Below are 17,466 nucleotides of genomic sequence, written 5' to 3'. Positions count from 1 at the left end.
CACCTGCAGCCCACCTGTAGCCCACCTGTAGTCCACCTGTAGCCCACCTGCAGCACACCTGTAGCCCTGTAGATCCACCTGTAGTCCACCTGTAGTCCACCTGCAGCCCACCTGTAGCCCACCTGTAGTCCACCTGCAGCCCACCTGTAGTCCACCTGTAGTCCACCTGTAGCCCACCTGCAGCCCACCTGTAGTCCACCTGCAGCCCACCTGCAGTCCACCTGTAGTCCACCTGTAGTCCACCTGTAGTCCACCTGCAGCCCACCTGTAGTCCACCTGCAGCCCACCTGTAGCCCACCTGTAGCCCACCTGTAGTCCACCTGTAGTCCACCTGTAGTCCACCTGCAGCCCACCTGTAGCCCACCTGTAGCCCACCTGTAGTCCACCTGTAGCCCACCTGTAGTCCACCTGTAGTCCACCTGTAGTCCACCTGCAGCCCACCTGTAGCCCACCTGTAGCCCACCTGTAGTCCACCTGTAGCCCACCTGTAGTCCACCTGTAGTCCACCTGTAGTCCACCTGCAGCCCACCTGTAGCCCACCTGCAGCCCACCTGTAGCCCACCTGTAGTCCACCTGTAGTCCACCTGCAGCCCACCTGTAGTCCACCTGCAGCCCACCTGTAGCCCACCTGTAGCCCACCTGTAGTCCACCTGCAGCCCACCTGCAGTCCACCTGTAGTCCACCTGTAGTCCACCTGTAGTCCACCTGCAGCCCACCTGTAGTCCACCTGCAGCCCACCTGTAGCCCACCTGTAGCCCACCTGCAGCCCACCTGTAGCCCACCTGCAGCCCACCTGTAGTCCACCTGCAGCCCACCTGCAGTCCACCTGTAGCCCACCTGTAGTCCACCTGTAGTCCACCTGTAGCGCGTCTCCCCGTGTCCTCTCTCTGCAGCGCGGGCCCGTGTGTTGTTTTTCTGCTGGGTGTGCAAGGGGGCGGGGCTTGTGTGCGTCACAGGGCACCGCGCTGATAGGCTCTCCGCTCCACTTCCCTCGGTGTTCGCACCGGCAGCCTGACAGCCGCACTGACAGACAGCCGCGCTCCGCCATGGCCCAGACTTCTCCCGAGACAGTGGTGTTCAGCAAGCCCAAGGTACGTGAGGGGGTGCGGGGGTTGAGGACTGAAGTCCTCGCCGAGGACGGATCTGTTGCAGATCTAGATCTGTTGTGTGTGCCGGCCCCCCCAGGCCGGCTGCGGGACTGAGGACAGTAAGTACAGTACAGTACTCAGGACGCTGAGTACAAGAACACACCGAGTACAGTACATCAGTACCAGGTATGAAATGTGAATAAAAGTTAACAGCAGAAGGACCTTCCTCCTTTGCCATGATAAGGAAGAATATTCCCACCCCTCACTGTACAATTTAGCATACTTACAGGACTGTCTCAGAGTCAAGTTCTTTATTTTCTGTAATGCAATTAAAAAAACAAAAATGTCATACATTCCATGGTTCATTTCAAATCAACTGAAATATTGCAAGCCTTTTATTATTATATAATATTTTATTAATATTGCTGATTATGGTTTACAGTTTAAGATTAAGATTCCCAGAATATTCTAATTTTTTGAGTTTTCTTAAGCTGTAAGCCATGATCAGCAATATTAAAATAATAAAAGGCTTGCAATATTTCAGTTGATTTGTAATGAATCCAGAATGTATGACATTTTTGTTTTTGTAATTTGCATTACAGAAAATCACAATATTCAAATTTTCTGAGACAGTCCTGTATTCTTTTTTCTGTTTTTCTTTATTATTCAATGTGGCTATTTGGGATTTATTATTGTACTGTTGTGTTGAGTAATCTAGCAGTAATAGTTTCACGTGTAGCAGCTCTTTATTGTGATAAAGCTTCTGATTCTGATGAGAACCCTTCAATAGCCACCAAGACACACTATTGGATGAAAGGAAGTAACATTTATAATTTTAACTTTTTTTTTTTAAACAATATTTTTATTAATTTTACAAGTAAAGAATGGATACATAATATGATCCACAGAAATAACAAGCAAAACAGGAAAACAAAAAAAAAACAAAAGAAAACACCAGCTCAGATCCATATAAATAATTCCCTGGGTTGCAGTAAAAATGTACAGAATGACCAGTCAAGAAAATCCCAGCAACATTAGAGACATCAGGCTCTACACAGTTCAAGTAGGGTTGAACTATTGTTTATGTAATAATTGCTCGGGGGTTCATGTTCTGGATCTCTGGAAAGCGTCTAGAGACAACATCTGTTGTAGACGCACAAATAAAATTGAAAAAAAAAATTAGGGCCAAAACTTTATAGAATTGGTCTTTTTTTGAATGCAATATTTATGAAAGGTACTCTAATGGCACTACAGCAAACACCACTCTTTGCCAGCCTTTAACAGTTGGTACTTTTTCAAGAATTTTAACTTTTTATGAATATGTAACTTAGATTATTTTATTAAGTCTACTAAATGTTTCCTGCTTGTATTGTGTTAAAGTCCAGCAGTAAATGAATTGCTGCCTACCAGTGATGGTGGGAACCCCTTCATTTCATTTATTGAAATTGGAAACACATTTTTACAAATATATATTTCTTGTACGTATATAGGACTGCTGATCATGGCTTACAGTTTAAGAAAACTCAAATATCCTATCTCAAAAATGTAGAATATTCTGGGAATCTTAATTTTAAACTGTAAGCCATAATCAGCAATATTAAAATAATAAAAGGCTTGCAATATTTCAGTTGATTTGTAATGAATCCAGAATGTATGACATTTTTGCATTACAGAAAATAAAGGACTTTATCACAATATTCAAATTTTCTGAGACAGTCCTGTATATTAATAGTGAACTGAAAGAGAACCAGGGAACGCAATAAAAACCAAATGTTCAATGCGGTTAAAGGTACATGATGCTTATCAAACGGTCCTTTGCCCCTGCGTGCTGACTGAACTTACATGTGTCTTCTCAGGATAGGGTCGCTGATAAGAAAACATGGACCGACTGATTCAGAAAGAGAAAGACACATGCTGAGAGAGTTGAGAGAGTTGAGAGAGTTGAGAGAGTTGAGAGCTCTGAGAAGCATCTGCGCACATGTGTGCAGGGGTGAAGGGTAGGGCGGGGTACCGGGACTGCTGCTGCTGCTGATAAAACCTCTTTACGCATGTTTGCTGTTGTAAAACTGATAGCACTGATAACGTCATTAATGACTGCACAAACCTCCAGCGGTTCAACATCCACAGCTGATATGCTGGATTTGCTTCACAATATAACCATGACATTGTTATCAAAGAAAGTTTCATTATCAGTCAATTTGCAATTGATTTATTAGAATCATATTTATATCAATGGACCCTTGAACGCCTCAGAGTTCATGTGGTTGGTCTAATATAACAATGTGCCTCTTATTTAACCATTTTATCATGTAGGTAGTAACAAATATCCATCTCAATTCAATTCAATTGTATTTATATAGCGTCTAATACAACAGATGTTGTCTCTAGACGCTTTCCAGAGATCCAGAACATGAACATAAACATAAACCCCCGAGCAATTATTACATAAACAATGGCAGGTAAAAACTCCCATAGTGAGAGAAAAACCTTAAGCCAAACAGTGGCAAGGAAAAACTCCCCTTTAGGAGGAAGAAACCTTGAGCAGGACCTGGATCATAAGGGGGGGCCCTCCTGCTGGAGACCAGACTGGCAGGCATGTGGAAGCAGCAACGGGATGATCAGAGGTGGGGGTGGTGGGGGGTGGACGTCAGCAGCACACAGCAGACATCCACGTAGGCAGGTGGAAGCAGCAATGGGATGACCGGGGATGGGGGGGGGGGCGGGACCGCAGGCCAGAACGCAGCTCCCGAGACTCCGGCCTGTAAACTTGCACAAAAAAGAGAAAAGGGGGGGCCAGCACAAGAAACTACAGGAACGATGGACAAAAACGATAGCTATGAGATATTTATAATAAATGAAAATGGAAAAGGAGAAGAGAGGAAGGGAAGAGGAGAGGAGAAGAAGGGTGAGAGGCACCGCCCAGTGGATCATGTCGGTGCCCCCCTGCAGCATAGGCCTATAGCAGCATATCTACCGCAAAGCTATATTTGAGACTAACTATTATAGTCTTGTTCTATAGCTGCAAGTATGACTACTGACTCTAACACACTAGAGTTTACACTACCTAGAGATTTACTAACACCAGCTAGAGGTTTACTAAACACTAACTATAGGCTTTACTAAACAGAAAGGTTTTAAGTTTAGTTTTAAAGGTGGAGGTGGTGTCAGCCTCCTTAATCCAGATTGGAAGTTGGTTCCATAGAAATGGTGCCTGATAGCAGAACGCCCGCCCTCCAAATCTACATTTAGATACTCTAGGAACTACGAGTAAACCTGCACCCTGGGAGCGGAGAGCTCTGCCAGGAACATAAGGCACTATCAGGTCTTGTAAATAATGCGGAGCTAAGCCGTTTTGGGCTTTATATGCAAGTAATCAAATTTTAAATTGGATTCTGAATTTTAAAAACGCTATTTTACAAACCTGATTAACATATGGTTTAAACGACAAATCCTGATCGAAAACAACACCAAGGTTTCTCACAGTTGCACTGGAAGCCATCGCAACACCATCTAATCCCTTCCTAAGATGCTCTGAACCAAGAATGATAACCTCTGTTTTATCTGAATTTAGAAGCAAGAAATTTCTGGACATCCAGTCCTTGATGTCCCTAAGACATGCCTGAAGTTTAACTAACAGTTCTGTTTCATCCAGCTTCATAGACAAATAGAGCTGCGTATCATCAGCATAACAATGAAAGTGTATGCCGTGATTCTGGATTATACTTCCCAACGGCTGCATGTATAAACTGAACAAGATTGGCCCTAGCACTGAACCCTGTGGAACACCATAACAGACCCTTGACTGTTCTGAAGAAACCTCATGTACATGAAAAAACTGGAACCTGTCAGATAGATATGATTTAAACCAACATAGAGCTGTCCCTTTAATCCCAACAACATGCTCTAACCTGTGCAGTAAAATGCCATGATCATCTTTTTAGGCTGAATGTGAATACATTTATAGTTCTATTTGACAAATAATCTCAAAAAACATATTTCAAACAAACTAAAGGAACGTTTCAGTTCAGTAGGATTTTTTTCAGTCTTTTGACTATTTTCTTTGTAATTGGCTCATTTCTTGGCCTGTAAAGTATCAGAAGGTGTAATATTTGTCCATACTGTCTGCTTCCAGAGAGTTTCTGCTCCTCTCTGACAGCTTGATTCACTTACAACAAATATAGGTTTAAATAAAATGTCTGAGTGACAGAAGGTCAAATGTTGCTCCGTGTGGATCCTAACTGTAATTCAGACTGGTGCTTTTTCCTTGCTTTCTTCAGAAATAATCTTAGTTGTTGGGGTTTTCTTGCCAACGAATTGTTAATGTCACTTAACTATGTAAGTTACCCATGAAGCACAGGAGCTGTTGTGCAGAGTGAAAGAACCACAGGATTTCCTGAACTTGATGAGTGTAACAACTGTCGTCTCTCTGATGTAGTCCATGTTCCAGGCCAGATATCAGCACCACTCAAGGTGACAAAACTTGCTTATAATTTTTGAAAATATCCATGTCTATAGATGATATTTTGGTATGATAATAACCCTTCCTGAGTGGCAGCTGGATCAGAGTTATCAGCTCATGAAGTTCAGAAAATTACATTTTAGATGCTGCTGCATATCCTGGTTTAGACTCATGTACAGGAAATCTGTTAATGTTTCACTATATTGTCTTTGGTATCATTTTAAAGGAGACCTTTTAAGCATTCATCCAAGTTTGATGGCTTGATGGCTTGATGGATTGATTGATTGATTGATTGATTGATTGATTGATTGATTGATTGATTGATTGATTGATTGATTGATTGAAAAAAGTTGGGACTCCTGGTCCTAAATCCATACATACAAATTCAGATTCATATTCAGATTCAGATTCAGATTCAGAAAAACTTTATTTATCCCCGAGGGGCAATTTCAAAGATTATGGCTGTTACTACATTTTGGCATAGAATAGAAGAGTGAGGAGCATTTCAATTTCAGTTTAATCGCCACACAGTATTGACTTAATGAAATACCATTAAAAAGTAAAATTCCTTAGCAACTGTGAGGATATTTTCAGATTTTATCTTTAAAAAAGCATCATTTCGCTTGTGTCCATTTAGAATTTTGGGCTAAAAGTGTATTTATTTTTAATCTGGTCGCCAAATGCTTAGTATACCAGTTTCTCCTTTTAATTCTGAATCCATACATACCTCATATGTTAACTTTGGTTAATCTAATCAAAAGTTGTAGCAGTTTACATATTTTGCGGCGCCCCCTAGAGGCCATTTTTTATCTGTGTGTTTGATACTCTGAATCAAATTGTTTTATAGACCCTAAACTTCAACTTAGAAGTGAAAACCAAACTTTAACACCAATTACAAAAAAAAAAAAAAAAATTACATATGCATCCAACCGCACTAAAATGATCAATGACTCTCTAAGCCAGTGTTAATGCACCACAATTACAGCAAACACAAGGCATAGCGTAGTTTATTTTATGTATTTGTTAATGTACATTGTAAAATTAGTGAGTAGTAATCCGTTTTTATTGCTCAAACACAAGTTCCCTGCTCGTACGCTGCAGTTCAGATCATTTGATCCAGGAATGTTGGGTTGATTCCAGGGCTGAGTTTGTTTACAACATCCTTGTCTTGGCTTAATGTATTATTACAAGAATGGAGTTGGGTTTTATTTCCCCATCCCGAACAAAAAGAAGAAAACAGATTCTGCTTCATATCACTGCTTTCTCTTGTGGATACAGCACCTTTCATTCCATATTAACAGTTCAAGTCCAAGTAACTTTAACTCCGTTTGTTTTAAATATAGAACAAATGGTTCTATCTTTAAAAGGGTTATGGACTTGACCCATAAACGATTAGGTCGAGTCCACAACCCTGACGGTGTTAGATTTCACTTGAACCTTCACCATACTTCCAATATTATAGTTCATTAATTATCTTGACATGTCCATTCCAATGTGGAGCCAGGTTTTCCAGCAGTGAGAAATATGAGTTAAATCATCTGATTGTGCAAACGGAGGATCTGGATGAACTTGTTGTTGTTAGGAGGCTGACGTCTTAAAGTTCTGAGACACTTATGTAAGTGATGCCTCTGCTGTTGAAACATGGGTACAGATTTATCTGCGTCATCTGCCCGGATAAATCACAGCTCTCAGCAGCAGAGGGGGAGCCAGAACACTTTCTCCCTCTTGTTTTTTTTTAATCCTGCTGGTCCCTCTGGTCTTTTCACCACTTGTTGCCCGGTCATATGTCCTGTATTCCCTGATGGGCTGCAGCCAAAATCCTGAACTTCAACACCACTGCTCTCTGCGTCTGCTCCATCTTTGATCTCCAACTCAAACGCCGACGTCTGTCATCTTTTTGAGGATCACTCAGTCCCAGTTCTCTACTAACCATCGTTCTCTTTCGCAGGTTGAGCTGCACGTTCACCTCGATGGAGCCATCAGGGTGCAGACTATTCTTGAAGTTGCCAAGTAGGTCCATTTAACTTTTTTGTTATTACTGACTGTAAATATGAACATTTTTTAACATCTCATCTAAGGTAATTGTTCCTTTTTGGTTCCCTTTTCTTCTTTTATGTAATAAAACCATTTCTGTAGATTCCTTCTGCATATCAGTTAAACACGTTTAGTCATACATCCTTAATAATAACAATTTAAAGAATACGTCTAGTTTCAGTTAAAAATATGAAACCTTTAGTCCTCATGCAGGCTATGTAAAAATGTTGGTGCTGTACAGAAAATTTGAATATTGTGATGAAGTTCTTTATTTTCTGTAATGCAATTTGAAAAAATAAAAACATCATACATTCTGGATTCATTACAAATCAATTGAAATATTGCAAGCCTTTTATTATTTTAATATTGCTGATTATGGTTTACAGTTTAAGATTAAGATTCCCATAATATTCACATTTTTTTAGATAGGATTTTTGAGTTTTCTTGAGCTGTAAACCCTCACTCACACACTCATCTTCTTCCGCTTGTCCGTTCCCGGGTCGCGGGGGCAGCACCCTCAACAGAGATGCCCAGACTTCCTTCACCCCAGACACTTCCTCCAGCTCTTCCGGGGGGAGTCCGAGGCGTTCCCAGGCCAGCCGAGAGACATAGTCTCTCCAGCGTGTCCTGGGTCTTCCCCGGGGTCTCCTCCCGGTGGGACATGCCTGGAACTCCTCCCTAGGGAGGAGGGACATGCCTGGAACACCTCCCTAGGGAGGCGTCCAGGAGGATCCGGTACAGATGCCCAAGCCACTTCAGCTGACTCCTCTCAATGTGAAGGAGCAGTGGCTCGACTCCGAGCTCCTCCCGGGTGACCGAACTCCTCACCCTATCTCTAAGGGAGCGTCCAGCCACCCTGCAGAGGAAACTCATCTCTAAGGGAGGAAACTCATCTTTAAGGGAGCGTCCAGCCACCCTGCAGAGGAAACTCATCTCTAAGGGAGCGTCCAGCCACCCTGTGGAGGAAACTCATCTCGGCCGCTTGTATCCGCGATCTTGTCCTTTCGGTCACTACCCAAAGTTCATGACCATAGGTGAGGGTAGGTGCGTAGATTGACCGGTAAATCGAGAGCTTCGCCTTTCGACTCAGCTCCCTCTTCACCACGACGGTCCGGTACACCGACCGCATAACTGCGGACGCTGCACCGATCCGTCTGTCAATCTCATGCTCCATCGTTCCCTCACTCGTGAACAAGATCCCGAGATACTTGAACTCCTCCACCTGAGGCAGGACTTCTCCACCCACCCGGAGAAGGCATGCCATCCTTGCCCGGTGGAGACCCATGGCCTCGGATTTGGAGGTGCTGATTCTCATCCCTGCCGCGTCGCACTCGGCCTCAAACCGCCCCAGCACATTGTGAAGGTCCCGGTCCGATGGAGCCAACAGGACAACGTCATCCGCAAAAGGCAGAGATGAAATCCTGAGGTCCCCAAACCGGATCCCCTCCGGCCCCTGGCTGCGCCTAGAAATCCTGTCCATAAAAATTATGAACAGGACCGGTGACAAAGGGCAGCCCTGCCGGAGTCCAACATGCACCGGGAACAAGTCTGACTTACTGCCGGCAATGCGAACCAAACTCCTGCTTCGATCATACAGACACCGGACAGCCCTTAATAGAGGGCCCCGGACTCCATACTCACCGAGCACCCCCCACAGGATGGCACGAGGGACACGGTCAAATGCCTTCTCCAGATCCACAAAACACATGTAGACTGGTTGGGCAAATTCCCATGAACCCTCGAGCACCCTGCGGAGGGTATAAAGCTGGTCCAGTGTTCCACGACCGGGACCGCAAACCGCATTGTTCCTCCTGAATCCGAGGTTCAGCTATCGGCCGTAATCTCCTCTCCAGTACCCTGGCGTAGACTTTCCCGGGGAGACTGAGAAGTGTGATCCCCCTATAGTTGGAACACACTCTCCGGTCCCCCTTTTTAAACAGAGGGACCACCACCCTGGTTTGCCACTCCAGCGGTACTGTCCCCTTCCTCCATGTCGCAGAGCCGTGTCAACCAAGACAGCCCTACGACATCCAGAGACTTGAGGTACTCACGGCGAATCTCATCCACCCCCGGTGCCCTGCCACTGAGGAGCTTACGAACTACCTCAGTGACCTCGGCTTGGGTGATGGATGAGCACCCACCAGAGTCCTCACCCTCTGCTTCCTCAGTGGAAGGCATGTCAGTCGTGTTGAGGAGATCCTCAAAGTATTCCTTCCACCGTCCGACGATGTCCCCAGTCGAGGTCAACAGCTCCCCACCCACACCGTAAACTGTGCCGGCAGAGTACTGCATCCCCCTTCTGAGGCGCCGAACGGTCCTCCAGAATTTCCTTGAGGCCGACCGAAAGTCTTCCTCCATGGCCTCTCGGAACTCCTCCCAGACCCGAGTTTTTGCCTCCAGGACTGCCCGAGCCGCGGCTCGCTTGGCCTGCCGGTACCTATCTACTTCGTCAGGAGTCCCACCGGCAAACATAGCCCGGTAGGACTCCTTCTTCAGTCTGACGGCATCCTGTACTTCCGGTGTCCACCACCGGGTTCTAGGATTGCCGCCACGACAGGCACCGGAGACCTTGCGTCCACAACTTCGAAACCGCCGCGTCGACAATGGAGGCAGAGAACATGGTCCACTCAGACTCAATGTCCCCCGCCTCCCCCGGGATCCAAGAGAAGCTCTCCCGGAGGTGGGAGTTGAAGATGTCCCTGACAGAGGGCTCAGCCAGACGTTCCCAACAGACTCTCACAATCCGTTTGGGTCTGCCCGGTCTGTCCAACCTCCCCCTCCGCCAGCACATCCAACTCCAATCAGTTGACAGCTCAGCCCCTCTCTTCACCCGAGTGTCCAAGACATGCGGCCGAAGGTCAGATGAAACGACAACAAAGTCGATCATTGACCTCCGGCCTAGGGTGTCCTGGTGCCACGTGCACTGATGGACACCCTTATGCTTGAACATGGTGTTCGTTATGGACAAGCTGCGAGGCTGCGACTAGCACAGAAGTCCAAAAACAAAACACAGCTCGGGTTCAGATCGGGGAGGCTGTTCCTCCCAATCACACCTCTCCAGGTATCACTGTCATTGCCCACGTGAGCGTTGAAGTCCCCCAGCGTTGAACTCCAACACATGGCGACTGAGCTGGGGGGCTTTAACCAAGCCCACACCAGCCCGCCGCCTCTCACCCTGGGCAACTCCAGAGTAGTGGAGGGTCCAGCCCCCTTCAAGGAGCTGGGTTCCAGAGCCCAAGCTATGTGTGGAGGTGAGCCCGACTATCTCTAGCCGGTATCTCTCAACCTCACACACAAGCTCCGGCTCCTTCCCCCCCAGCGAGGTGACATTCCATGTCCCCACTGTGAGGGTTTTAGTCCGGGGATTGGGTCGTCGAGGCACCCCGCCACGACTGCTACCCAGCCCACATTGCACCGGTCTTTCATGGACCTTCCTGCGGGTGGTGGGCCTACAGGAAGGCGGGCCCACGTCGCCGTTTCGGGCTGAGCCCGGCCGGGTCCCACGGGCAAAGACCCGGCCACCAGGCGCTCGCCAACGAGCCCCGACCCCAGGCCTGGCTCCAGGGCGGGGCCCCGATGACGCCGATCCGGGCGACGTAACGGTCCTTGATTTCACTTTATCCGTGATTGGCTTGAACTGCTCTTAGTCTGGTCCGTCACCCAGGACTTGTTTGCCATGGGAGACCCTACCAGGGGCGTAATTGCCCCCGACAACATAGCTCCTAGGATCACTCGGGCACACAAACCCCTCCACCACAGTAAGGTGGCGGTTCAAGGAGGGGAAGCTGTAAAACATGATCAGCAATATTAAAATAATAAAAGGCTTGCAATATTTCAGTTGATTTGTAATGAATCCAGCATGTATGACATTTTTGTTTTTGTAATTGCATTAAAGAAAATCACAATATTCTAATTTTCTGAGACAGTCCTATATATTCTAAGACACTGCAGAGGAAAAGCTGCTTTGTAGAACCCACGATACAAGATTTTCAGGAAGTTTAAGACCAGTTTTTTTCCAGCTGTCACATGTGATGCGTAGGTGTTGGTCGGTTACCTGACGTAACCAGTAGGCATTATCCTTTACACAATCATCGTTGTGGATTTTGTACCCACAGCTTCCTTGTTTTGAATCAGTCCCACTGAAATAATCACTTTCATTTTAAAATACAATACATCGATATTCTATCCCAAACTTACTATCCCTTAAACCCCAGCCCTCAACAAAGCGTAAAGACGAAGCAGCTCTGACCTGGACGCGTCAAATAAGACTCCAAAACAATACATACTTTTCGCTGTATATTCTTGGATGTTACATCAACTGTTTTCTGTGGCCAGGTTTTGCTGCTCTTGTGTAGCTCATAATGATTAACTCTTTAAAATTCACTTTTAATCCTAAATTTGCTTGTTAGAATTTAATTAAAAAAACGACTACTGATTCAGTGTATGTAGCCACATAAACAACACCAATAGGAAAAAAACCCTTTTGGTTTGTACCACATGCACTGTGAAGACTCTGCACCAAAATACATGTAAACAACATTTTGAGCGTAGAATTGGACCATTGATTGGTTTATAATGTCTTTGATCAAGGGGTTTGTTTGGCAACGCTATATCTCTGATGTTCAAAAAATGTCAAAGTTTCTAAAATAACTCCCTACTCAGAAGTGCATCTATACTCACACATCTCACCAGTATAAGACGTTTCAGCCCTTTCCGTTTAGACACTGGTTGTGGGAAAAATAGTTTTTACATTACATTTTTGAAAGCACAAAGTAAAAAGGAAACTTTTACTTAATCTTACTGAAAAGTAGCTTTGTGTGGTTAGGCTTTATACCGTACTGCTTTGATGCCGCGTGACACTGTCACACGTCAACATCGCTAACAGCTGAACTGTGAGGCAACAAAGATTCACACGACTGGTACTTTCTCAAAGGCAAAGGTCATTTTAAATACAGGACTGTCTCAGAAAATTAGAATATTGTGATAAAGTCCATTATTTACTGTAATGCAAACATGTCATACATTCTGGATTCATTACAAATCAACTGAAATATTGCAAGCCTTTTATTATTTTAATATTGCAGATCATGGTTTACAGTTTAAGAAAACTCAAATATCCTATCTCAAAATATTAGAATATTCTGGGAATCTTAATCTTAAACTGTAAGCCATAATCAGCAATATTAAAATAATAAAAGGCTTGCAATATTTCAGTTGATTTGTAATTAATCCAGAATGTATGACATTTTTGTTTTTTTATTGCATTACGGAAAATAAAGAACTTTATCACAATATTCTAATTTTCTGAGACAGTCCTATATTGTTTTGGAGTCTTATTTGACGTGTCCAGGTCAGAGCTGCTTCGTCTTTACGCTTAGTTTAAGGGAGGATAGTAAGTTTGGGATAGAATATCGATGTATTGTATTTTAAAATGAAAGTGATTATTTCAGTGGGACTGATTCAAAACAAGGAAGCTGTGGGTACAAAATCCACAACGATGATTATGTAAAGGATAATGCCTACTGGTTACGTCAGTTAACCCACCAACACCTACGCATCACATGTGACAGCTGGCAAAAACTGGTTTTAAACTTCCTGAAAATCTTGCATCGTGGGTTCTACAAAGCAGCTTTTCCTATGCAATGTCTTAGAATATATTAATCCAGAAAGGTCAATGGGACAATGAAAGTACTTCTTTTGATGCTTCAGTTTGTCATAGATCAGATTAATATAGATCACACAAACAGCAGTCTCAGGTAAACTATATTCATATTGGTTTAAAATGTCCTTGAGCTTGTGTTTTTTCCTCTCTGTTCCTTGCAGGAGGCGTGGCATTCCTCTGGGAGCCGATACTGCCGAGGAGCTGAAAGAGAAGATAATACTTCACGACGCCGCCACTCTCACAGTCTTCTTGAGTAAATTTGAGATGTACATGCACGTGGTTGCGTAAGTGCTTGCATGTCAGCTGTGAATTTTATAGTTACCAAAGGTGCATTGTCACCCAGTCAGTGTGATGAGTCAGCATTCAGCCTGTTAGGAACGTTAACAGAGAGAGTCCAAGTCCAGCCGTGTTAGTCTACGCTCAAAGTCACTGCACTTATCACACATACGCTACGTTACTTTTAAACCCAGGCTGCTTCTAGTATTAGTAGTAGTACTAGTAGTATTATTGGACTGTGGAACAATATTTTAAGGGTCTGGGTAGCGGATGGTTTTCTCCTTGGCAACTAACCTAAGAAGATAGTACACTTATTTGGGAATTAGCCACGGTTACATGATGTTTTTTTTTATTTGGAATTAATTATTCCGAATTAAATAATTCAGAATTAAACTATTTTCCTTCGAGTTTACATGGAAATAGTAATTCTGAATTGAGGTTTACATGGAAAACACGTTTGATGGTCTTTCTCCAATTCCTCTCCAGGTCTGGGGGTTGGGAAGGTTCTGATTGGACAGGGGGGGCGGCGCGGCGTCTTTACGTATTTACGTCTACCAGAAGAAAACAAACTTACTGGATTAGCAACAACATGGAGGACCACATTATTAGCATCCTTTTTGGATTTGTTTAGATTTTATTTTTGAAGCAGCAGCACGACAACATCATGTGGATGAGGAGGAGGGAGATAGAGTTCCGGAGAAAAGACGCTATTTATTAAATAAATGGTCTCTGCTCTTGACCAGCGTTTACTGTGTGCTGCCATCTTGAAACTTTGTTAGGAAAACCAGCCCAGCGCGGAATATAAGTGTCATGGAGACAGACGGGCGAGGGAACGAGCAGAAAGAAAGACCGGCGGTGCGTCCGAAATGCCATACCAAACATTAAAAAGTATACTTAAGTTCGGCACACTTTTGAGTAAATATCAGTAGTGTGCATTAATTCGGACGTACTATTAAGAGCGCACATGTCACTTCCTGCCGTTGGGAGGAAGTGACGTGTCAGAGCAGCAATAGCAGCTGTTACCATGGTAACAGCAGCAGTAGCAGCTGTTACCATGGTAACAGCAGCAGTAGCAGCACCACTCCGCTATTTCCCGTTTATTCTGGCCAAAACAAGATAACTTTATATAATATTATTATACTGTACGAATATTATAATATTAATGTTATGTAATATTATTATACTTAATATTATACTTATGACATATACACAGCACTTAGCAACCAAACGCTGCATTGCATTGTGGGAAGTTTCTGCTTAGCTAGTGTCCATCAATCCACACTAATACATTTCTCCAGAATGAGTATGGATAGTACATACTATTAAGTACGTACTAATGTTTCGGACGTACTAAAAAATCTTGCATACTCATTTTGCTACTCATTAGGGTGGAAGTATGGAATTTCAGATGCAGCCTGGAATTAATTTAAAGAGGAATGAGTGTAAACATGATCGCGGAATTATTCTATTTAGATTTAAAATCGGAATAAACCAGACACTTACTTCGGAATTAAGTTTAATTCGGAATGGCCATTTTCATTCGGAATTAGGTGTTTACATGGTAATTTTTAATCATTTAATTTTAATTCTGAATTAAAGAGGAATTAAACTTCCCACGTAAACGCACTGATTCTGTCTTATTTTTAGTCCTGAGCTTTTTAGAAAAGGCCAAATGTGGTTTTTCCGATGTTCAAAGACTGTTTTCTACAAAGCTGGTCTGTAATGCCGGGCCTGCAGCACCGTTGGGCTGAATGGACCTTCTATATGAAAGCCTGGTGTGCACAACAGTCTCAACACTGGGGAACCTGCTGGCTGAGTTTAGCTCATGCTGGATTGTTGTTTGAGCTGGTAGATACGGGGCTGAGTGTGTTTTTGGGTTGCAATGACAGGACGCCAGAGAGAAAAACATTGTGAGTGAGCTTTCATCGTTATTGTAAATGCTGGAAGCTATGCTTTCTCTCATGGGACATGGAGAAGAATGAGAGCGCTGTGTTGTAATGACGCCTGACCATAAGCCTCATAACAAACATCAATGTTTTAGGTATAAACACTAACACATAATAATGACTGCAGTGGTTATTGTTATTATTTTAATTTTCACAGATAAAAAAGACCCAACTGAGCCTAATTATTACATTTCTTACTTATATTTATAATATTTTTCTTTAGTCTTAAAGGGTTTAAACTTTAGGTCGCAGTAAATCAGTAACAAAAATGCGGTCACTTTGTCATGTTACCAAAAAATGGTAAACGTTAAACATAGTCAATCGTGAATGATGCAGAACAGCCATCCTACCCTCTACCATCCTTCCCCCTGTTTTTCCCATTAAGGCATTCTTCCCTACTCTTATACGTCATTAAGTGCATATAGAAAGCACTGTACCCAGTACTGGAGTTGAAGGGGGATGATGGGAGGACGGCATCCCCCCCTTAAATAAAAACGGTCCAAATCATCCCCCCTTAAATAAAAACGGTCCAAATCATCCCCCCTGTAAAACTGTCATCCCTCCTTTCCATCCCTTATGTCATTTCATCAATGATTGTGGTTTTACTGCTATTTCAACATTTAGAGTCATCACCAGAAAAATAACTTATTTGACAATTTTCACCTGTTTCAAGTAAATTTTCACTTGAAATAAGTAGAAAAATCTGCCAGTGGAACAAGATTTATCTTCTTATTACAAGCAAAAAAATCTTGTTCCACTGGCAGATTTTTCTACTTATTTCAAGTGAAAATCTACTTGAAACAGGTGAAAATTGTTGTTTTCTCCAGTGATGAAATTATTACTTTTAAGTGTAAAGAGATTTTTTTTACTAAAATGAGACATTTAAACTAGAAATAAGACAAATATTCTTGTAAAGATTGTGAGTTTTTGCAGTGATCCATGTTACTTATCCTGTGAAGGACAGAGTCATATTGATAAGTTCAGAAAAGTGTTTTTTATTGTTGTGTTTTGATGTATTTGATGTAAGCCCAGTGGATATTTAAAGCTTACAGAAGGCTGCATTTAACTGCTGCTATGTCATTCCTGCAGTATTTCTGCAGCTGTTTTGGTCACTGCTATTATTTGTAATATATTATATTATTTGTAATCAGCACAAATTATCTGTCCCCATATGATAAAATCCACCACCCCCCCTGATTGTTTTTTACAACTGGAGTACTGCCTGTACCTCAGCTGGAAACAACACATTACACGTTGATATAAAATGTACCATGTAGTGTTTCATATCAGTGAAACTGTGTGTAATCTTCTATCGTGCTGATGTTCAGGTGAAGGATCAGCTGTGGGTGAAGGTTCTGATGTTATCACTGATCAGAGCCACTCATTCTGTCTTTGTTTCATTTCCAGCGGTGACAGAGAGGCCATAGAGAGGATCGCCTATGAGTTTGTTGAGGACAAAGCTAAAGAGGGAGTGGTTTATGTAGAGGTCAGATACAGCCCACATTTACTAGCCAACAGTAACGTGGAGCCCATTCCCTGGAACCAGGATGAGTAAGTTTCTTTTTGTTTTGTTTCTGTGATCTGTTGGGGTTTTTTTAAACTTCTGTTGTGTTGATATTTGCAGTAGAACTCCCTCTTGTTTTCTTGTTCTGTCCTGTTTTCCTGCAGAGGGGACCTGAGCCCAGATGAGGTGGTGCGTCTGGTGAACGAGGGCCTGGGCCGGGGGGAGAAGAAATTCAATATCAAAGTCAGGTCCATTCTGTGCTGCATGCGCCACATGCCAAGTAATGACCTGTTCACGCTCCTTTCTGCCCAAACAACCAGATACAGTTCCTCTATGTGCTGTATCTGTTACCTCACTTCTTCTTAATGTTTGAAAAGAAAAACTAATAGCGCTGGACTACAGACACAAAACACACACATGCACATTGTGATAAAATCCCTCTAATATTTCTCCAGACCCAAATCAGAAAAGGCTGGGATGGAATGGAAAATGGTTTG

At 43.3% G+C, this 17,466-nt stretch overlaps 1 protein-coding gene across 1 annotated transcript in view; it reads left to right on the top strand.

The window, feature by feature from the left end:
- The first annotated feature begins 977 nt into the window (after positions 1-977).
- Positions 978-17,466, top strand: part of ada (adenosine deaminase) — a 31,200-nt gene continuing 14,711 nt past the window's right edge. The window contains exons 1-5 of the mRNA XM_061735164.1: positions 978-1,091; positions 7,496-7,557; positions 13,405-13,527; positions 16,873-17,016; positions 17,134-17,249. Of these exons, the coding sequence (XP_061591148.1) occupies positions 1,047-1,091; positions 7,496-7,557; positions 13,405-13,527; positions 16,873-17,016; positions 17,134-17,249 (490 nt within the window). The 5' untranslated portion in view covers positions 978-1,046. The remainder of the gene's footprint in view (positions 1,092-7,495; positions 7,558-13,404; positions 13,528-16,872; positions 17,017-17,133; positions 17,250-17,466) is intronic.

The sequence above is a fragment of the Cololabis saira genome, chromosome 12 (assembly GCF_033807715.1).
Source record: "Cololabis saira isolate AMF1-May2022 chromosome 12, fColSai1.1, whole genome shotgun sequence".
Classification (NCBI taxonomy): domain Eukaryota; kingdom Metazoa; phylum Chordata; class Actinopteri; order Beloniformes; family Belonidae; genus Cololabis; species Cololabis saira.
The sequence above is the reverse complement of the archived record's forward strand: the minus strand, read 5'-3'. Positions and strand labels throughout refer to the sequence as shown.